This window comes from Kogia breviceps, chromosome 9 (assembly GCF_026419965.1).
Source record: "Kogia breviceps isolate mKogBre1 chromosome 9, mKogBre1 haplotype 1, whole genome shotgun sequence".
Classification (NCBI taxonomy): Eukaryota; Metazoa; Chordata; class Mammalia; order Artiodactyla; family Physeteridae; genus Kogia; species Kogia breviceps.
Genome location: NC_081318.1, coordinates 25,032,443 through 25,055,646, shown reverse-complemented (window position 1 = coordinate 25,055,646; position 23,204 = coordinate 25,032,443). Strand labels below are relative to the sequence as shown.

Here is a 23,204-nt window from a genome sequence, read left to right as displayed (position 1 = left end):
AATCAATATGAAGTATATTAAAATATTAGACTCTTTTCTATAGGATTCGATAACAACCAATGTGCAATTTTTGTTTCACTTAATAGTTGGTGGTTTTAAATTTCATAATGCATTGCTGTCATACATAAAGTATCATAAAGAGAAAAAAACACTTTTCAACTATGTGGTTAAAAACTCTAAAATAAGTAAATAATAAAATAACTCAAGGATATAAAATTCAAGTATAAGTTCAAGTAAAACAGACGAGGATTCAAGCTGCAGCTCTAACACTGTGTGATTTTTCAGTCATCCACTAAACTTCTCTGGGTTCCAGTTTCCTCATCTACAAAATGAAAGAATGATCTTGATTTTATGTCCCAGCTCTAAAATTCTGAAATCCAGTATGTCTGAAATCAATGTCCATTTGTCATCTCAAATGCATCTATTGAAATTCAGTATGAAATCTCAGAAGTGGCCTAAATAAGTTAAGAACAGGAGCATATGAGCTAAATGGCCACTTCGTGGTGCAGATGTAAAGATATTGTCCCCCACAGACTTTTTCTCTATGCAAGGAGCAAATGGGTATGACAGAACACATTTTCATGCAGGGGAAGTTATCTTAGTTTCCTTTCATTCTGAATCACCACTTCCAATTGTGCGATCCATCCCTCAATTCACTCATACGGCCTCCATGGATCTGAGTGAATGGGTGAGAGCTTCCACCTTTCACAGACACCCAAAACAGGGAAAGGTTGAGGGAGAGTCACACCTGAAAAGTAACATAGTTACTCTGGCACCAAAAGTAACCTGACAGGCCTTTTAGAAGCTAATTAGTGAGTCTGCTATTTGGTTCACTGACAGAATTTCTTGTTTGTGGGAAGAAACATTTTTTTTTTTTTTTTTTTTTTTTTTTTTTTTTTTTTGCGGTATGCGGGCCTCTCACTGTTGTGGCCTCTCCCATTGCGGAGCACAGGCTCCGGACGCGCAGGCTCAGCGGCCATGACTCACGGGCCCAGCCGCTCCGCGGCATGTGGGATCTTCCCGGACCGGGGCACGAACCCGTATCCCCTGCATAGGCAGGTGGATTCTCAACCACTGCGCCACCAGGGAAGCCCGGGAAGAAACATATTTGTGCACTGCTTTTTTCCATTACCACCATTTCTATCGTCATAAATAAGAATCAATAGGCCATTTCGAGTAGCATATGCTCACCACCATTTAGCTTCCGAGTGTCAGCCGTACACAAGCTAAGCAACAGTGCCCCAACCTCCTGGCTGAGAATTCAAGCCCACGAGACAAGGAAAGCACTTCAAATTCACTAAGATGGTGTATATGTCTGTGTGAGTAACTTGAAAGCAAAGGTAATCTGCTCTTTGTCTGTGTCTCTAGCAATCTCTGGCACAAGGCTGGCTATCCAAAATGAATACATAAGTGAATGAAGAATGAATGAATGAATGAACAAATTGTTGAATGAGGCAAAATGTTTTAAGATGCTATACTGACTGGATTTTGAGGGTTGGTCAGAGAATGTTGTTTTGGTAAGGGCAGAGCCTATTTACAATTCAGGGTGGAGAAATGAAGGCCAAGACACAGTGTGACCCAAGAGAGAGACTGCCTTTGATTAGCAGTTGCTCTGCATGTGCTCAAGTTTCCCTGCAATATTCACTATCAGGCCTCACTAGGAAAGACAAGAAATCAGAATGATGGCCATTACAAAATTCAAGTGAGACCTCCAAAGAAAAACTCTCCACTGACAGTGAGGGTCTTGCTGGACAAAACAATGTCAGGTAAGGGACTGATCAGGGGAAAAGCAGGAAAAAGAAAAACCGAGATGTTGAAGGGGAACAGTGGAAGAGGAGTTCAGGCAGAGGTGTGAGTGGGAGAATAGGTGGGTGAAAAAAATGTGCCAAAACAAGGAGAGCAGAGTTAGACCCACAGTCCTCAAGGGAGGGTGTGGGTGTTTGGGTCGAGAGGAGCAGAGAGGCATTAAGTCTGGGAGAAGACAGGGAGGGAGGAAAAGAGAGAAGAGGTCAGAGAAATGTCTATAAAATAACACCCATCAACAATGATATCAAGTATAAAAAATCTTTTTTCCTTCTTGAGAAAGACAAAGGGAATTTTAAGTAGGATTAAGTAGTAGTAGCTTTCAGAACTCAGCAGCTCTCAGAAGCAATAATAACTACATAAATAGCTAAGTGGATGGCAGGAATTACTTCACTTTGGAATTCGGCCAGCAGATCAAAGTTAAAGTAATATCACATCTTTCTGAAAGCTTTCCTGAGATTCTAGGGGGGAAATCATCTCAGAAAAACTGTACCAAGTTAATTTTAGGAAGAGGATGCTCCTCACTGCTTGAAGACATTCTAGCTCCTGAAAATTGATAAGACAGAAGTTCTAGCCTGCCGGAAGCACTCTCTTATCCATGTAAATACATTGCCAGTATTGCCCCCAACGGATGCAGTTACGTTTACAGATTACCATCGCTTAACGTAAAATTTTACTCAAAACATAACCCACAAAGGATGCTCTAAATGCCGCAAAAAGGACCTGTGCATATCCCACTTTCAGAGTTCTCTAACTTTTGGACTCATTGTGAACGGTTAAGATGTAAACCTTGTAAGGCTAGATTTTGAAACACACACAACTGTATACATTCATTTCTGAATTAGGTGGAATTGGGCAAATTGGAAATATTAATAATGTTCAAACCCTGGACACCTCTACTCATGAATATCCTGTAGGTTTTTCTTCTTACGTACATTATGTACATTTCCTCTTTGACCACTAACTAATGTGCTGACCATCTTCTTTGCTTCCCAGAAATAGAGATAAAAACTGGGTGTTGATGGCAATTTGAGGTACAAATATCTTCTCTCACCATCTGGAAACATTCATGTGTTACTGTTTTCCAAAAAACTAAGTTAGAATATTGCATTCTTTATTTATTTTCTACCCAGGGACAAGTTATTTTAGTATCACTCACAATGGAATTTGCATGAAAATCTGTTTACTGACCCCATTCCATAAGGGTGCATTTGCCCTAGCACTTGGAGTAAACACCATTTTCATTGCACTAGAAATAGTTCTAATTGGGCAGATTGTTACAATTTTAGCAACACCCAAATAAATCAAAGGAATATGAAGCAGACATGCCACCAAGTCTGGATTATACAGCAACCCAGGTCAGTATGCCTGAAATAAGTATTCCTTATACACCATCAACAAACGCTAAAAGAACATCTGTAGACATCAAAATTTTTTGGAAAACATGAGTTTAGAGAAATTGATGATTCTGAAAACAGTATGTTAAAGAGTTATATGATTAATTGCTAATTTTATCATGTGTATAGTATATATGTACATATATATCATATATACAAATATATATAAAGAACAGAATTCATTCATTTCACTAACTGGTAAATTTTCATTAATATGATCTAAACATGTGGATGATCAAACAATAACATTCAGAATTCAAAACTAAGCACCTTGGAGCTTCCCTGGTGGCGCAGTGGTTAAGAATCTGCCTGCCAATGCAGGGGACATGTGTTCAAGCCCTGGTCCAGGAATATCCCACATGTCACGGAGCAACTAAGCCTGTGCACCACAACTACTGAGCCTGCTCTCTAGAGCCCCCGAGCCACAACTACTGAGCCCACGTGCCACAGCTACTGAAGCCCCTGTGCCTAGAGCCCATGCTCTGCAACAAGAGAAGCCACCGCACCGCAATGAAGAGTAGCTCCCGCACACCACAACTAGAGAAAGCCCGCACGCAGCAACGAAGACCCAACGCAGCCAAAATAAATAAATTAATTAAATAAATAAATTTAAAACAAAACATTAAAAAACCAAAAACTAAGCACCTTGTAAAATATACCTGAATGAGAAACACATCAGGTACTCTGTGTATAACTTCTCCTTTCAAACCTTTCTAGAAACTGGCTGCTCTTTATATCCCATTATTCACTGACACGCAAACTCCTCTCCAATAAGCTGAACCTCTGCACTGTTCTTCACACACCTCCATGCCACTCTCTGCTGACCCATCCTTTCCCTCATTTCGGATGCTTTCTCAAATCTTTCTTGTTATCAAACACTCGCCTCCTCCATGAAGCTTTGAATTTTACTTGAACTTACAGTCATACATTTTCTGAACTTCCTCAGTATCTATGTCCAAATTTAACACTTGATCATAGGATTGCTTTGCTCTCTGCTTATGTAGCTCTATGTGTATCTCTTTTTCCCAACTAAATCACATGATTTAAAGGTAACACGTCCCTCTTAAGCATCTCCCTAAAGTTTCTGTCAAGATCCTACTCCACATTTAACCCCTCTTTCTCTTGATAGTTCTTCTGACTGCTATGTTTATCTGAAAACACGCTTAAATGTGCCCTCTCCTAAAGAAACTTCTGCAGCCCTGCTTCTTTCTCAAGCTCTCCCACCGTATCTACTTTCTTTCTCTGTCAAACTTCTTCGAAAAGCATTCTTTCCTCTCCTTCCTCTATGCCCGCTCTATCTCCAGCCCTTGTAATCTGAGTCTCCCCCTGCGTGCACCCCATCTTCTCTCCTAACTCCCAGTTCATCCTCCCCAACCGCCATGCTCATTTCCTCTTCTGGCTAGTCCCCTAGAGGATCAAGCTGTCATACATTGTATCTGCTCGAGTGCCTTTGGCACTGCCTCTCTGTCCTCGTCTTTAACTTCCGGGCCTCCACCTGTCACTCCCTCATCTGTATTTTCAGTGCAGCGCACAATGTGGGGTGCCAGACCTTATGCTGCCACCTGCTGGGGAGGTCCATGAGGCGAGCTCAGAGCCAGATTCAAGGCCGTCCCTCCACATCTACCATCCGTGCTGTCCTTTCTGTTAAGTAATTCTCCTAGACCTAGGTGTCAAAGATTTAACATTCAGAACCTCCATCACTTACCACCATCCCCGCTGCATTAATCACTCACTGTGCACTGTAAATACTACCTACTACGATCTCTGCACTCTGGGTTCCACCCCTAACTAGCACGTCTCATTTAAGCTGTGACTGCCCATTACAGGGGCTACTGGATGGGCCCCGACTGACCTTTCTCCTTTCTCTCCCCTGATCTCCAACCCTCCCTACCCTTCTGCCAGAGGAAATCTTTTTGAAACAGGTATCTGAGCAGTGCCTTAAATGAAAAGCCTCACGTATTTCTACCCTACAGGTAGGATAAACTCAGCTCTGGAGCTTCTAGGAAGAACTCCAAGGCCCTGCAGGAGCTGGCCTGTCTCTTTTTCCTCTTCTGCCCTCACTTTCCCACTCACTCCCTATCTTCACTCTCACTCACTCTGGCCTCCCTGACCTTTTTGTATCTGTACCTTGCACCAAAGAGGCTTGCCCTGGATCCTGGAATGGGCTACCCCTCATATCTTCACATGGCTGACGACACTGGCCATTCAGGTCTGGTCTCAAATGTCACCTCCTTGGCAAAGCATCCTGACCAAACGATCTACAGTAATTGCCACCATCCCTCCAGAGACCACCTGGTCACTCTTTTCACATTTACTCTGTTGTATTTCTCCGAGGCATCTGGAAGTCTCTGTTCCTTTAATACATTTACTTATTTAGTGTCTGTCTTTTCACACTCAGATGTAAGCCCTGTGAGCATGAACTTTGTCTCACTGCACTTACCCCAGCTCCTGGAAGTCACATCCCTCCACAGTGTGGCCCCTATTTTCACATCCCCATCGTCTCTCCATTTATATGGTTGCTCTAGCACTTATCAGATTACATCTCTCATTTGAACAGCTATTTCCAAAGGAAGTGAATCGTGGGCAAGGAGGTCATATCAAAATATCGGGGCCAGAGGGTAAGCAAGGGAAGAGTGTCTGGTTATAAGATGCTCATTCAGTGTAGAAGATTTTAGTGTAGAAGACTTATGCATCTTTGTTCAAATTACCCCTAACTGTTTATGTTCTTTTTAATCATGCTGTACATATTTCATTTTCTATGTGTTAGTTTCTAATATATATATATGTAAATGGATTTAAAAGGATGTTTATATTGACCTTGTATCTTGAAGTGATCTCGCTAAATGTACTACTTAGTTCTAAGTCACTTTTAAAATTCCATAGATGTTTCTACGTACACAATCATGTTTCTGCAAATAAAAAGTTTCATTCTAACACTCAAAAAATGCACATTTAATATCACTATTATTTTTCAGCACAAGATATAGAAAGTAGAGCATCAAAAAAAATCATAGCTGATAGAGTTGTGCAAGATATGGGGGACATGGACTGAAATAGTTGAAAAACACTATCTTAGAGCAATTTGTTATAATCTGTCATCCTCACTACATTTTGAACTCCTGGCAGGCAGAATCATGTCTTGCTTATTTGTAAGTATCCCACCAAACCTAATAAAGTACTTTGCCTAAAGTAGGCACTCAATAAATGTTTTTTTTAAATAGAATTAAAATATCCCAGTGTTGGACACATGGCACATGTTCAGTACATACTTGTCTGTTGACTGTAAGAACCAATGAGCACACCTAAGTCTGTTGAATGATCAATGTAAGCTCAGCCCTGCTGAGAAACTATAACAAGAGACATGAGGAAGTAGAAGATACCATCATCATTATCCACATAGAAAAACTTCATTTCTCCGGTAATGATAAAACGAATGCACCAAGGAAAACATTTAAGTGGCTACCTGTGCATTTCTTTACGTGACTGTTCCTTTTTCCATGTGATCCTAACTTGCATCCAAAATTCTCCTCCCAGAATTCCGCAAACCATACATTTCTTCGATTATTGGCAAGAGTTCGGCTTCTAAAGTATCGATCGAACCCTATTTTAAAGAAGAAAGGTATGATTTTAATATTCGTCCAAAATCAAAACCAAATACCGTCAGAGCTTTGGAATAGATATTATATTGTGTTGTGATCATTGCATGAAAAAATATATATAACAAAGGGGGGAGGGCAGCCAATAACCCAGCAATAAGGCTTCCCTTGTGGCAAGAGTCAATGGGAAACAGTGGACAATATCTCCACTCCCACCATTCACCATTCAGGCACCTGACTCTAGGTATGCACACAGCAGGTAAGCCTGTTGCGTGGCATCCGCACCACCTCTGTCTCTCCTCTGTCTCTCCTCTGTGTCTCCCAGCGGCAGCAAGCAGTGACCTCGTGCTGAATATTCAAAACCAACTCAGTCTTGTCTCATTCTCCTCTCTCTCCCCTAGCAGGAGTCAGTGTTCCAGGCTTCCGTGCTTCTACTTGCCTCAAGGTTTATCTGTCCTGCATGTTCCATTTTCAGCTAATTCAATAAACTAATCACTACTAATGTAATCTTCTGGAGTCGTGGGTAATGGGCTAGTGTCATTCTGCTCAGGTAACCACCTCACTGAAGGGAGACAACCTGGAAATAGTGCCTTACTCCCAAGGATAATGGCAAAGGTAGGAATTTCAATCACTGTCGAGATCATTGGAAAAGATATTTGGGAGACAGACCGCCTTTCAGAGATTCTCCACATCTTTGCTGTTGCATTTATTTACGCATAGAGCCAGGCCAGCATCATGTCTTCATTCGCTATAAAGCAAGCACTCTCCTTCCAACAATGCTATAACCGTTGTATACACCCACAGAAATACGCAAACTTAAGAGGGCAACTACTAACATCATGGAGATATCCAAGGCCAACAATAGTGCCCCTTAAAAAAATATCTAGTGGGTACTCTCTTCGAATAAAATATATATATATATATATATATATATATATATATATATATATACACAATATGTTGAGTTAAATAGTTACTGTCTTGACCATTCTGCCATCAGGCCTAAAAATTCTATCGAGTCATTAATAATGGATTCATTTCATCACATGCTGATACCCTGATTTTGCTTTTGAGTTTAGATTCAGTTGGAATGACGCAAATTCTCTACAGTGCATCCTTACCATCAATTGACGCTCTTTTGGGCAAAATTGTCACAGCCCCTTCTGCAATCTCCTCCTGCTGATAAACAGGTGCTATTTTGGATCCCCAACTATCTGAGCCAATCCAGAGAAAATGCCCACTTTGGTTTAATTTTTTCGCTGCTTCCAATATCCTCCTATTGGAATAGAAAGAAATAAAACATACCACATTTACCAAGAAACTCTATACTTGTGAATGTTACAAGACCAGCTATATCAAGTCATAAACACTCAGTAGGTCACCATTAAACAACCAGTCAATCATTCTAACTGCCTGAGTCTTAGCATCTCCTAAAGGGAATATATTGGAGACTTTAACTCCAGCACCTGATAATTAGCCTTACCCTTAACCTCATTCACATCATTCTGTTTATCATCGTTATTTGTCTCATTTCTTTCAGTCCCCAGGTTTTACTTGATAAACAGATTGGACTGAGAAACTAGAAGGCTGTTGTCTCTGTGTAGCAGAAGGCAGTCTGTAATTGCATGAGAATGTTGCAATTCCTATGAAATCTCACAAGATTTTACATTGAACATGAAATATGTTACAAAAAGGATGTGGGCTGCAAATCTGATCCTACGTGAGGAAGAAAAGCAATCAGCACCTGATGTCATCTTCATTAGCAAACATAATCACTGCCCGAGCATTAGGTGTTTCTAGCAGACGCTTGATTATTTTTTCAAATTCTCCAGGTCTTGGTTCACGTGGGATTTTCTGTGACTGAGCAATGCAAACACCACCTATTTAAAAAAAAAAAAAAGAAAGAAACAGAGAAAGTGATTAGGAAAACATATTTACTTAACACACTTAATGAGGTTAGCTACTTTATAAAAACACATGACTCAGTAAAGGATATTATTTCTCAAAATATCTGTCATTCTCACCTATTAAAAGCAATCACTTTTTTGCATTATATGTATCAAATAAATGACATCAATAACTTAATCATACATCAGAGGTTTTTTTCCAAGTTTAAACATTATTTTTGCGGATGACTTTAAGAAAACCAAAGTGTACAAATTGTGGGACAAGAGAGAAAGAGTGGAGAGAAGGCTCTTTTAGTTCATTTAACCTAAGTCCAAGGATAAGTGTCTGGATTAATAAAAGGTATGAGTATGTCTTATACGTGAGACTACCTATGAGGAAGGAAGGTCCTTTTGCTAATTTTATTTATTAGTAGACTTCCTTTAAGGTTAATTTCCTTTTTTTAGCTCAGTATTGCAGCAAGATTCTTATGCAGCACCATAATATGTTACAAGACAAGTCGTCTTCAAGACTGAGACACTAGCCAAGTTTCAAAGACACAAACCCTCAGTTGACATATATCTCCACCATGAAAATCAAAATGGCAGAAATCCCATCCCACTCACACAGAAAAACAAAAGAGCTCTTCTTTTGGCCTCTCCTTTTAAAGAAACGAGAAGCCAAAAAGAAAAGTTTAGAAAAGATCTCTGCCCCCTGCCGATGGACTGGGCTTGGAGGAGAAAAAGGAGGTTTCCTTCGTTGCAGTGGTACAGTTATAACATATTCTAATACTAGGAGAAAAGGCAATATTAGCAAGATGTTTCAATTGCATTATGGTTTAAGCAGGCTTTTTGAGTCGCTTGACAAGAAAGTCATCATTTATTTATAGCATTGCTTCAGTAGGCAAAGGCATTTTTTCTTCTAAACAGTTGACAATGCATTCAAGTCACCCAAACATTACTAGATGCCATTATATGCTATGCATTGGGCTAGACACTGGGAATGCGTAGTCTAATCCAGCAGTTACCCGCTAGTCTGGGAGAGGGGCATTCCAATAAATTATCATGGAACATGTAATAAATTTTAGAATGAAGAGAGTATACCACATTTTGGGAGCACAGAGGAAGGAGTAACTCAAGTGCTTGAGAGAGCTGGATTTTAAAGGGCAAATATACATAAATATAGGGAAAAAAATGGGACATTTTTGGTAGAAGCCAAGGTATGAAAGAACCTTGCTTGATCGTGACCTATGGTCGAGACCGGCTGGGGCTGAGGTTGGAAAGAATGGACAGGTCCAGCTTGACAATGACTTTGTTATACATGCCAAATAATTTGGATTTTATCTTAAAAAGGATGGGAACCCACTGAAAGTTCATGAGCAGGAGAATTACATGATGAGCTGTATGCTTTAGCAAGAAACCTCAGGTAGCCAAACAAAGAAGAACCATGTGGTAGCCAGACAGTGGGTGTCCAGTGTGTTGTGATCAGATTTAACATATGTGACAATACTGTATGATTAACAGTGCTAGAGTACTGAAGGTTATTTTTTGTATAAGTTAGAGCACTGCCAAAGTTATCCCTGCAATAGCAATACCCTCACTAACCCTACACTATGCTCTTCAGGGGTGGGAATTGCCCATAATCCACAGACAGAGCCTGTAGTTAGTTAGTCTACTGATATGACATGAATAGTTGTGATGATTGATTCATTCCTTCAGTAAATATTTATGGCATGCCCACTATCTTCCAGATACTATGTGGGGCATATGGATTTACAATGGTGAATAAAATAGGCGTGGCCCTTGCCTTCACAGAGTTTAGAGATGTTATGGGTAAAACAGGCTTAATGCAAAACAAACCTGCAAAATAAGTATATAAGTGTAAGTTATGGCAAGTCCTATGAGGAAGAGCAAGGACATTTAATTTAGATTGAGGAATGTTTGGGAAAAGTGTCCCTAAACTTGGTATCACTTGGTTAAGGTCAGAAAGAAGAGAGAATGGGAGAGCATCACAAGGGAAAGTGCAGGAAAGAGCCAGTGGAGTTAATGAGCGAAGGGGAGAGAAGTGTAAGACAAAGATGAGAGGTAATTTGGGGGCCAAATCATGCATGGCATGCAGGGCCTGCAGAAGATTAGGTAACCACAGAAATGCAAGACCCAAACTGTAACACTCTCTGGGGAACAATAGCTGTTTCAAAATATGACTGCTCTTTTAAGAAAATTGCTCTGATTACTTAAGGATCCTACTAAAGACATGCCATATCCGAAATATCATTCTGAGATTAATCCTGACTCCATAGCCAGGAGAAATGAAGGTCAGAAAATTTTTATTATGACTATTCCAGATGAGGCAAACAGGCAATCCAGACATATGGTTTAGTCTGAATTCATTGATGTACTCATTTACTACAGATCTAGTGAACATTTTTGTTTGTAAAAAGCTGAGTTGGGTTGGAATTTTACATAGTCTATTCATATGTTTTTATTCCTTTACCTCACCTTTTATTTGTCAGCCTGGTCAATCGGTATTTTCCTGGTCAATCGGTATTAATTGTTTTGCACAATTAATTTATTTCAGCTGAGCAAATCATCATGAAGATCCTGCACCACATGGCATTGAGCTGTTTGGTGACTTATGGATATTTTATTAAATTGTGGAGTGTGTTACTCTCAAGTAATTGGAGTTAGAAGATTAGGATTTTTTTTCTTAGCCTTGAAACTCATTCACAATTTCTATCTTCACATCAGTCAAGAAGCCACACTCATAAGCACATATCGTCTACTACATTTCCAGAGCTACAGACATTCTGTCTCCCATTCTGTCCACAGAAGTCTTATAATTGAATGACAAGATGTACACATAAGAAAAGCCAGATAAGAATGTAAAATGATGGACTGCTAAAAAATAATAGCAGAAGATCAAATCAACTGCAGTAATAAATGACAAGTCCCCCCACCCCACCACCAAATAGTCCAATGACTTCATAAGAAGAAAAGGTCGTTATATACTGTTAGAGTTGAGGTAAAGTACCAATGAAATTTAGTCAAACGTTCAGGCTTTATCAAAGATGTGCTTTCCTTCAATACGCATTATATGTTGTTTCAATTTTTAAAGAGACTCTGACTTGATTTAGACTCCTGGGGTGGGAGGAGGAAGAGGAGCTGCTCTCCATCAAAGTACATGTCTATTGCATCTATTTCTTCATACCTCACTCTGGAAGAGTACTGATTGTGTACAATTCAAGGAAGACTAACTTTCTTATTCTACAGCTGTCCCCAGTTCTGCAAGAAATAATTTTGAAAGCTTAGCACTTAGGAAGGGAATGTTGTAGGGAGGAATTTATAATTGGCTGTTTTCTAGAATCTTCTGTCTGACTTCCTCATTTGTGTCAATGTTTTCCTTTTGATTATTTAGTGATAATTAAAATTATCACTATTAAAATCACTATCACTATTAAAATTATCATTAAATAATAATTATTAATTAAAAGATCATTTGTTGAACGGAACATTTTACATTCACTCTACAACACACGTGATCACTCCTTCCCAGTCTCATTCACTCTTACCTCCCTAGTCGTAGTGAAAGCGCTCTAAGATTGGCATTATCACCACATTTCTGATGAGGAAACTGAGAAACAGGGGTGTCAACAGCTGGCAAGAGGTTGGAACCCAGGTTCAAAGTCAGATCTGACTCCAAGACTAGACTTTTTCCATCATCTTTTCCATCACTTGCCCAATTGACCAGTGTCTCAAGTTGTTTCACAATTTCTGTCAAGTTCTAAGTAAATAAAATCGGGTCTCTGGTTATATAACTTGTTAGATCCGCATGACAGAATGGTTTTGATACATAAACAAATCAACAGTTACCATTTTATCAATGGTTAAGGTTACTGGTAAAAAAGTGATTGGTCAAAATTGTTGGTTAACTGTAAGAGATTGCTTATAATTGACCCTAATAAGAATGTGATATCGTCAGTCAACTATTATTAAATTATTTCTTATGAATGCACTTGCAAATAACAGCAATGAGCAAAACCAAATAGCCAGGTTTTTTTGTTTCTCTCTTAAAGACAATAGAAACATGTTAACTCTTAAAAGTGCCGGGATCCCAATTCCAATTATTAGGGAGTGAGGAATTTCCCCACCATCACCAGGCAGTCCTCTGACAAAAACTGGGTGCCCTACAATTCAACTCATTTCTGATACTATCTACCTGGAGATTGTCAGATTCCACAGGTTAAGGGTTCAAGTCCTACAAGACTGTCCGCCCAGCCCCCGCCCCACTTCAGATGTCAGTCACAAACTCTGCTTGTTTGTTACCTGTGCTTCTGACCAACTGGTTATAGATCAGAGGTTCCCAAAATCTCCTCCTTGGGTTCAATTAATTTGCTAGAGAGGTTAACAGAACTCAGAGAAACACTGTACTTTCTAGATCACTGGTTTATTATAAAAGAATATAACTCAGGAACAGCCAAATAAGAGATGTACAGGGCAAGGTATGGGGAAAGGGCACAGAGCTTCCATGCTCTCTCTGAATCTCCAAATGTTCACCAACCCTGAAGCTCTCCAAATCCCATCCTTTCCAGTTTTGATGCAGGCTTCATTACATAGGCATGATTGAAATGGCCATTGGTGGTTGAACTCAACTTCCAGCCCCTCTCCCCTCCCTGCAGGTTGGGGAGACTGAAAGTTCTAACCCTCTAATCCTGTGGTTGGTCTTCCTGAAAACAAGCCCCAACCTTAGGTTACCTACAGGCTTTCCCAAAGTCACCATTAACATAACAAAAGACACCTTTTTCACTCTCATCACTTAGGATATTCCAAGGATTTTAGAAGCTCTGTGCCAAAAACTGGATAAAGACCAAATACTATTTCTTATTATACATCACAATATCACAACTCTATGCCCTACTCTTTTTTTTTTTAACATTTTTTTTGCAGCATAATTGCTTTACAACAAATGCTGGAGAGGGTGTGGAGAAAAGGGAACCCTCTACAGCCACTATGGAGAACAGTATTGAGGTTCCTTAAGAGACTAAAAATAGAACTACCAGACTACCCAGCAATCCCACTACTGGGCATAGACCCTGAGAAAACCATAATTCAAAAAGAGTCATGTACCACAATGTTCACTGCAGCACTATTTACAATAGCCAGGACATGGAAGCAACCTAATTACTCTGGACATAATTTCTTTCCACCTTTCTGGAGGCATAAGTAAAATAACAATTTGGCTCTAATGCAATTGGTCCTTTAGTGATAGTTCAGTAAAATTTGTTCTAAGGTTTGAACAAGTGTAATCACGCCTTTTGTAACAGTATTTTCACCTCCATATGTGGTGTACAACTGGGACTTAGCAGCAAAGTATACAGTGTGATGAAAGTTTGTCTCTTTGTCAGCTTCGAGTGCACTTTGTGAAAGAGAAGATTTACCTCACACATCGCAGTGAAGAAAAAGTATTATTTTGAACAATATGCATTAAAAGAGCAAAACTGCACTTAAATCTGTGCTCATTCCCCCACCCCCACCAAACCTGTTATGCTTTTTCCTCTATCAAATGCCAAGTCACCCTTAAAAAGACTGAAAAGCAATGAAACGAGGGAATGAAAGTCCTGGTACAGAAGGGGCACCTTGCTACTCCCCTCTTTGTCCCCTAAGAGAGGCAACAGGGACAACCCAGCAGGGAGAGGACTGGCTCAGAGAGTCCCTTTCCTGCCAGTCTCTGCGTGACTCAGAGATGCTCGTGCTTGGAAGGCAGATTGGGCTGGGACAGGTTCACAGGGTCAGTTTCCTACATACTAGGCCTTCTAACACGGTCTCATTTCATCACAGATCCACTCAGAGGCACAGAGTGGTATGGCGGTTATGAATGTTGTCTCTGGGTCCAGATTACCTAGCTCCAAATCCTGGCCCTTCTCTGACTAGCTGTGATGCTGGGTAAGTTGTGTGACTTCTCTGCGCCTCTGTCCCTCAATCTAAAGATTGAGAGGATGCTAGTATCTTCCAAATGGGCTATTGTGAAAAGATTAAATAATCACTCAACAGATTAATTTGTTTCCTCAGAAAACATGTTCCTTGTAAATTGTTTACAATAAAAATTGACAGACCCCAAACAGAAACAGTAACTCACTTTCACCAAGCAATACTTACGTATAACATCAATTCTAGACTCCTCAAATTTCATTCCCCCAATGTACACAGAATAACAACTCTTACTAGCAAGTCCAGTCAACGGGGATGCTAAGGACAAAAGGTTCTACGTTAGAAGGGAAACTTGTGCCCATCACCACTAGAACTAAAAGTCTAATGTGTTGTCTCTTCCCCTCTCCTGAAAACTGGAAATGTCTAAGGAGACATGGGTACAGTAGATGGGAAAAATTCAGGAAAAGAAAGGATGAGGAAGAAGAAGAAGAAGCGGGGGGGAGAGGGTGAGAAGGGAAATGACATGACTTGGGGGAAGAAAAAGAAGAGGGAAAAGAACAAGAGTAGAGAGAGGGGAGACCAGAGGGCAGACCATCCACACCAGAAGTATCTTTGGAGCTGGGCAAAAAATCCATTCTCTTTAGGGTCGAAACAGCAAATGTGGAGTTAGGAACATTTGGAGGAGGAGCACTTGATGAGGTTTAAATAAATTTTACTACTGTGTTGTGTGGATTTGTATTTACATGAATTTTTTTCTGAGTACTATTTTTGGAGTGTTTGGGGATTTTTATTTTGTTTTGTCTGGGGTTTTTGTGTGTTTATTTTTTTGCTCTTTCAAAGTGGATTCCCAGATACTGGGGCCAAAAGTATGACAGGAAGGTTTTAAAAGATAAAACTAACTCCCTGTAAATGCTCAAATGCTCAATATGAATAAACTCTCTAAGAAAAGAGAAATTTCATATTTTCTAGCCCATTGCTTGGAAAAACCATCATGTCAATGACCACTAGAATCAAAGTGAGCACTGGTTAAATTTCTTACCCTTCTGGATTAGGAAAAAAAACAGTACTGGACTTTAGATTAAGCTCATTACAGTTACAGATGAGAAATTAGTAATTCAGTTACAGATGAAGAATTCATTACAGAATCATGACAATTAAATTAGTGAGGGGGAGAGTAGACAATCGTGGCATCCGCCCTTCTTCAATCATTCAACAAATATTTATTGAGCACTGTTACGGGTCAGATACTTTTTAGACACAGAGTAGACAGCAGTGAATAATACAGAGAAGGTCTCTGACTTCACAGAGCTCACATCTCAGTAAATCCCTAGGGTCTTGTGAAGCCTGATACCTGTGGGCATTCATTGGATGTGTGATAAATAAGTGAATAAACAAGAAATTCTTATTTCATGATGTAGAAGAATGATATAATAAAGAGATAATAAGCATATCCATGTATTAAAAATACCACCATTCAGAAAAAGGCAAAGCATCTCTGCATCTATGTTATATATGTATGTAACATAAAGCCATTTCCAAATACCTTCTGCAAATAGGACACTCTCAATAGTATCTCAACAGCAGCTATCAGAGCCTGCAAACCATGAACATTCTTCTACACAAGTAATATCTTAGTCTACTTACCAGCATTACCTGAATTCTGCTATATATTGGCTTTCAGTGCAGCATTTTAACAGATACTCAAAGGGGGCTGACATTCTTGATTTAGAGAAGAAGGAACTAATAGCTGAAAGATCATTATTGTTTTAGCTATATAACTCTTCAGAGCAAGGTTTGCACCACAACCAACGTACAACAGTGACTAAGCTAAGAAGTGGACTTCAGACACAAAAATATAGCACCAAAAGCATTTAAAAACTCCATCTTTCAAGCAAATGCAAGCACTTGTAGTATTTCTGTAGGTCGTTCACAACAATTTTCCATGGCAAGATTTGATCTATGTGTTTGAGGCATATAAAAGTTAAAAATATAGTTATATATTTAACTCTTTGGATTCAAATGCAACTAAAAAGAGAGGAGAGTAAAATGACATGTTTTTGATAGCAAGCCATTGTACAGTTAGTTAAAGAACTCTTTTTTAAAAAAAATTTAGCAGTTTTATTGAAGTGTAATTGATATACCAAAAAAATTACATATGTTTAATGCATACAATTTGATGAATCTGGGCATATGCATACACCTATGATACTATCATCACAATCGAGGTAACAAACATATATCCATCATTTCCAAGTTTCCTTGTGTCTCATGTCCCCTTTGTGTGTGTGCGTGTGTGTGTGTGTGTGTGTGTGTGTGGTAAGAACACTTAACATGAGATCTATCCTCTTAACAAAATTTTAAGTGAATACCATGCTATTAACTATAGGCACTATTGTGTACAGCAGCTCTCTAGACCTTATTCCTCTTGCATAACTGGAACTTTACCCCCATTGAACAACAACTTCCCATTTCCCCCTCCTCCCAGCCCCTGGTAACCACCATTCTCTCTGCTTCTATGGTTTGACTACTTTAGACTCCTCACATAAGTAGAACCATACAGCATCTGTCCTTCTGAGACTGGCATATTTTACTTAGCATAACATCCTCCAGGTCTGTCCATGTTGTCTCAAATAGTAGGATTTCCTTCTTTGTTAAGGCTGAATAATATTCCATTTTATGTGTATTCCACATTTTCTTTATCCATTCGTCTGTCAATAGACATCTGGGTTGCTTCCATATCTTGGCTATTGTGAATAATGCTTCAAAGAACACAGGAATGCTGATAACTCTTCCAGATCCTGTTTCAATTCTTTTGGTTAAGTACCCAGTCATGAGATTGCTGGATTATATGGTAGTCCTCTTTTTAATAGTTTTGAGGAAGCTCTACTATTTGCCATAGTGGTTGTACCATTTTACATTCCCACTAACAGTGTACAAGGGTTCCATTTTCTCCACATCCTTGACAACAGTTGTTATATTTTGTTGTTTGTTTGATAATTGCCATCTTAACATGTGCAAAGTGATATCTCATTGTAGTTTTGATTTGAATTTCCCTGATGATTAGTGATATTGAGTAACTCTTCATATACATAGTGGCCACTTGTATGTTTTCTTGGGAGAAATACCTAAGTCCTTTGACCATTTTTATTTATTCATTTTTAAATTTTATTAAAGTATAGTTTATTTACAATGTAGTGTTTTTGACCATTTTAAAATTGAGTCACTTGGGTTTTTGCTATTGCACTGTAGGAGTTTAAGGACTCTTGTTAAAATAAATTTTAGACTAGATTTTACTCAAAATAGAAGAAGGTAGTTAGTAATTTGAGATGCAAGACTCCCCATACACAAAAGAAATTAACTCTATTACCTTTTCCTTAACTAAAAACCCATTTAGAACAAATAGAAAATAATAATAATAGTGTATTGAATACTAGTTCACCATGCTTTAATATCTCATTTCACCCTCATAATATCTCAGTGCTACTGAATATGTAGGGTAGACATCATAAACTTGAGGAAACTGTCCCCGAGGTCACAAAGCTAGGAAGGAGTCAAGTGCAGACCTTGTGAACGTTATCCTTGTAGCCAAGTATATTCATTGTACTTTGCTACTATCTCTCATAATTGTCCCCTTGATCATTAAAACTCCTCAATATAAATAATTAAACAGCATCAACAGGTAAGGTAGTATGACCAAAATGTGAACTCCAAAGTTTTATACCATCAAGACTGAATAACTTAGGAGAATGGATTTTGTTCTGGTTCAGGTTGGACAAAAATCTCATTCATTAACATCCTCTCAAAAGAGTGTCCTGCAGGCTTCTTCTCTACGTGAACCCAGGCATGCCCACCAACACTCACAGAGCATTAACTGTGTGCTTACTATACGCTGAGTGCTCTGTTGAAATCTGGAGATACAAAAATGAGTAAGAAGCCACAGTCCCTGGTCTTGAGGCACTCACAATAAATAACACAATATGTAAACAGTATTACAATTTCATGTGAGAAATGCTACAATGCAGGGTAGCCTAGGGGTATGGGACCAAGAAAACAGAATCTAGTTAACTATGAATAAGATTCACCAGCTCCTGCCAGTGACCATAGGAATACATGGTCAAAGAAGTGTAAAAAGTAGCTGTATGGTACATTCATACACACCAGGATCAACAAAGTCAGAAAACATTGCAGAAGTAAGCTTACGATTGATTTAGCCAGCCAGAAACCAGCAAAATCGATTTCTAATGGAAACTACCAGTCATCTGACTTATCCAGTATTTCCAGTGAAAATGTGTTTGTCATTAATCATTTAAATACGATGTAATAAATACCTTGCGTTTATGTACAACGGGGATTTAATTTTACTTTTCCACAATAAGAAACAGACCACACATCTTGAAGTGGAAGGAATATAGAGAAAAAAATTTAAATAACCATTAAAATGGCCATTTGAAAGGGTTAGAACAAAGCATCAGTTCTAAGAACCAAGGATTTTAGTTGGGTTCAATGCATTTTAATCACAACTAATCAAACAGTTTATACACGGCTTTGTTTATTTCAGTGTTAAAACACGTCAGAACTTGCAAGAATAGTTTTTTAAAAGTGTATTCCTATTATTGCAAACTGTGAATGCACAAGCCAAGGCAAAATCTGCATCATTTAGAGATTCACTATCAAACATTCTTTCACTGAAACCAAGAAACGTCTATACCCGCGGTGTTATAGGAACAGAGCAGGTATGTTATAACATTTTGCATTAAATTATATTTATCTAAGGGGGTTCTTAGAACAGAACATTAAGCTTTCAATAATCCTAACATCATTCAAGCACAGAAATGAAAACTGCAGATCAGAACGGCAAATGACAAAAGGGTAACCATTTGTTACCTCATACATTTCTATGGTATAATTTCTACAATTTCCATTCATGCCGTGACTCCCAGAAAAAACTCATTCTCTTTACAAATGCATTATATATTAACAATATACTATAGCACATGAATATCTATAAAAGAAAAAGCAGTTCGGCTTGTGGGAAAATAATACTGAAATATGAATAGCATGACAGACGTACTGGCTCTACCATTCTAACAACAAGTTCACTCAAGCCATGATATAATTTTCTCATTCCTACATTGGATCCTGCCCATGTCCCCTCTGTAGGACCCTCTCTGGCTATCCGTTTCATCATTTGTAAAAAGAAGGGTGCTTGATGGGATGAACTCAAGATTCCTTTGAATTTCAGCATTTTGTGTTTCTATGAATATACCACATATACTGCCTCCCCTGAGTACTGTGAATTATGTAAGTTCTAATATGGAAGTAGAAAGAACATCATGTAAAATACAGTAAATCACTTGTTTAAAAGCCTACAGGAGAAGAACTAGAAGAGACATAAGAAAACTTACTCAATTCAAAATTATGAAGCCTGGGTAGCTTAAAAACTAATTTTTATGAGGGTATTAGAGTCTCAGTCAGGTGCTTTGGGTCTGGAGACCAGTTTGCTGAAGCACTCTCATTCCTTCGCAGTTGATTGAAAAGGAAATGAGACAGGGGGTTCAGCATAGTCATGATGGAGACATCCATGCAGATTTGTCCATTAATAGCTTTTCTTTCACTATTCCATAAGACTCCCTCCTCCTCTCATCTTGTAATTTCCCTCTCACTTCTTTATCCTACTCCACTTTCCTTTTCTTCTTTTTCTTTGCTCCTCTCTTACTCCCCCCTCTCCGCTTTCAAAAGCCAGAATATGGTGACAGGTCACCTGACGCAGCACCCTTCCAAGTCTTCCCGTCCCACTGCTCCCTAAGATTCACTAACAGGACAGAGCAGTAAAAAGAACTGCTGTGTGGCCTGGAGTCTGGTTAAGCATGGAAACGAGAACACATTCATATATCTCCACTTCCTCCAAATATATCCAACTGAGGGTCAAATGGAGTTGAGTATCAAATGGAGAAAACAGGAAAGACATGTCATCAATGTTTCGAAAGCTGAAAAGCAGATGATGATCAAGTCATAACTGACTTGCCAGGCAGAAAAAAAACAAAACTGAAAGGAAAGCCCACAGGGCACGAGCATGCAGCTGATATGAAGAGAAACAAAGCAGCCACTCCACCCAACACCAGGAAGCCTCTAGGAGTGGAGGCGCCAGAGACTCCAGAGGTGGGGGTGAAAACAGAATTGGGTGAAAATCTCTGTGTCTTCCTCCAACTACACACCGTCTGCACAGAAGATCAGAGGGTCACTGTAGAGGACGAAGTCAGGACACCAGGCCCAGCAAGGACTGAGCAGGTTTCTATAAAGTGAAAGCCTGTATGCTGAATGGGGATCCCCTGGTCCTGGTCCCCCTTCCCTGCTTAGCACCCAGACTCCAGCTGCCTAACTTTCATCTCCCAGGCAGGAAACTGGAAGAGTCTTCTCAGAAGACACTGGCCAACGAGTGACACCATACTGATACTCATTGATGGATGTCTCCGAATTAGATAATCATGTCTACTTGCTCATTTTAAAGTAAAGCCACAGTCAGGGAACCTGACCCACAAGTTGCAAGCTTCCAAACAGCACCAGCACCACATTCTTAATGTCACACCAAACAGAGGAGAAGAACTCAGCAGACACAGAAACAAGATATAAGCAGAAGATGATTTCAAGAATATTAATAATCTCAGAGAGAAGACATTCTGTCCATGCAACAAAAACAGGAGCATTCAGAGAATAAGAAAGAGCTCCTGGATATTAAAAAAGATAAGTGAGATAGAAATACCTCAATAGATAAAAGAGAAAGTCAAAGAAATATTTCAGAAAGTAAAACAAATGAAAAATCATCATGAAATTAGGGAATGTATCCAGGAGGTTCAACATTCAAACTCTGAAGTCTCAAAAAGAAGTAGAGAGGCCATTACCAAAGAAATAAAAGAATATTTCTGAGAACAGAAGAACACGAGTTTTTGACCTGAAAACACCTGCCAAATTTCTAGTAAAAAGCAAAGAGAAGGATGAGGAAGGGAAAGACCCACACAAAGGAACATTCAAACAAGATTTTAAAATCACTTGAGAATGAAAACAGATTATAGCAAAAGGGTTAGGGCTCAGAATGCCTTCTGGATCCTCAATGGCAGAACTGCTGGTCAGAAGAAAACAGAGCAACATGTTCAAAATGATGAGAAAAGATGAGTTTTATTCCAGACAAACATAACCACCAAACTATAAATCAAATGTATGAGTAAAATAAAGTCTATTTTGGAGATGCAGAAATCTCAAAAAACTATTTGCCTTCCACGCACCCTTTTTAGGAAGCCTCTGAAGGATGTACCCCATCCAAACCAGGAAGGAAACAAGAAAGGAGAAGACTCCGAATCCAGGTAACAGGTAATCCAACACAGGGAAGGTAAAGGGATTTCTCCAAGTGATGATAAAGTGAGGTCAGAGTTAACAGGATGGAACTCGTCTACAGACCACACTCGTCCAGGTTAGAGCAGGAAGATGGAAGACTCCAGAATATCTCCAAGAAAAAAAAAAAAAGAAAGAAAGAACCAGAATTGATGGATTATTTGATGTGTTTGGATGTACTGAAAGAATATGTATAGTTCTCCAAGAGTTTGAAGATGAATTCATAATAGATACATAGAAAATGAAGCTTATGACAAAGCAAGGAATTAATTCCAGGAAAAACAAAATGTGTATAGAAGAGAAATGTTATTTTAGTACCCTATTTAGATCAATTGTAATGTCATGTGTAGCATCCTGATAATATGAACACTGAATATTAACTGGACCAAAATTGCGATACAGTCCTGCTGGAAGGATTGGAGAAGTGTGTGTCTATGTGCACACTCACGTGCCATTTGTGTATGGGGTTTATTTGTATATGAGCTGTCATCATCTTCCAGAGTAGGAAGACCATAAAGATGAAAGTTAAAAAATCAAGATAGCAGCATAAACATGTTGTGTGGAAAAATGGAGACAAAAACCAGGAAAAAAAAAAACAACTAAAGATATTGAAAAATTTTCTAGATTCAAAAGTGGGAGGACTGAGGTGTGTGACTGTGTGATTGCTGTTTTTGTTAAGCCTGGTTGCACTATATACAAAATCACTCAGTTAAAATGTGTGCTTGGGGCACTGCCTTTTATAGTCATGATGTGGGAAGAAAAAAAAAGAGCTGAAAGATGGCTTTCTGTCTGTTAAGAGAAGCCTCTCCTGTAACTGGGTTTCTCTTAAAAACGTTTCTGCATGTTTACACCTAGACCTGTATTACCTTACCTAACTGGGGGTTTTGTTTGTTTGGTTTTTGATGGCATGGCAGATGCTTGTTTAATCTTCTTGGGACCAAAACCCGGACAACAATGCATAATGACAAAAATAATAATTAATACAAACAACATGACAACCCACGTTGCCAGAGTTTAAAGCACCAGATTTCATCTCAGTTAAAGCTAACCTGTCCATAGGTGTTTCCTACCCAAACTCCAAAGATATATCAGTAACCGTTTTCAATGACATAAAAGACCTATCATTTAAACAAAAACACAACTGACACTTTATCTGGATACTATTTGCAATTTAAAATAATGTTTGGGGCTTCCCTGGTGGCGCAGTGGTTGAG

The 23,204-nt window shown here is 39.0% G+C and overlaps 1 protein-coding gene across 5 annotated transcripts in view; it reads right to left on the bottom strand.

Annotated features, from left to right (window-relative positions):
• Positions 1-23,204, bottom strand: part of GRM8 (glutamate metabotropic receptor 8) — a 785,529-nt gene that overhangs the window by 428,845 nt on the left and 333,480 nt on the right. For all 5 annotated transcript variants that reach the window (XM_059074201.2, XM_067042260.1, XM_067042258.1 and 2 more), the window contains exons 4-6: positions 8,541-8,676; positions 7,918-8,072; positions 6,664-6,801 (exon numbers count right to left, since the gene is read on the bottom strand). In XM_059074201.2, the coding sequence (XP_058930184.1) occupies positions 6,664-6,801; positions 7,918-8,072; positions 8,541-8,676 (429 nt within the window). The remainder of the gene's footprint in view (positions 1-6,663; positions 6,802-7,917; positions 8,073-8,540; positions 8,677-23,204) is intronic.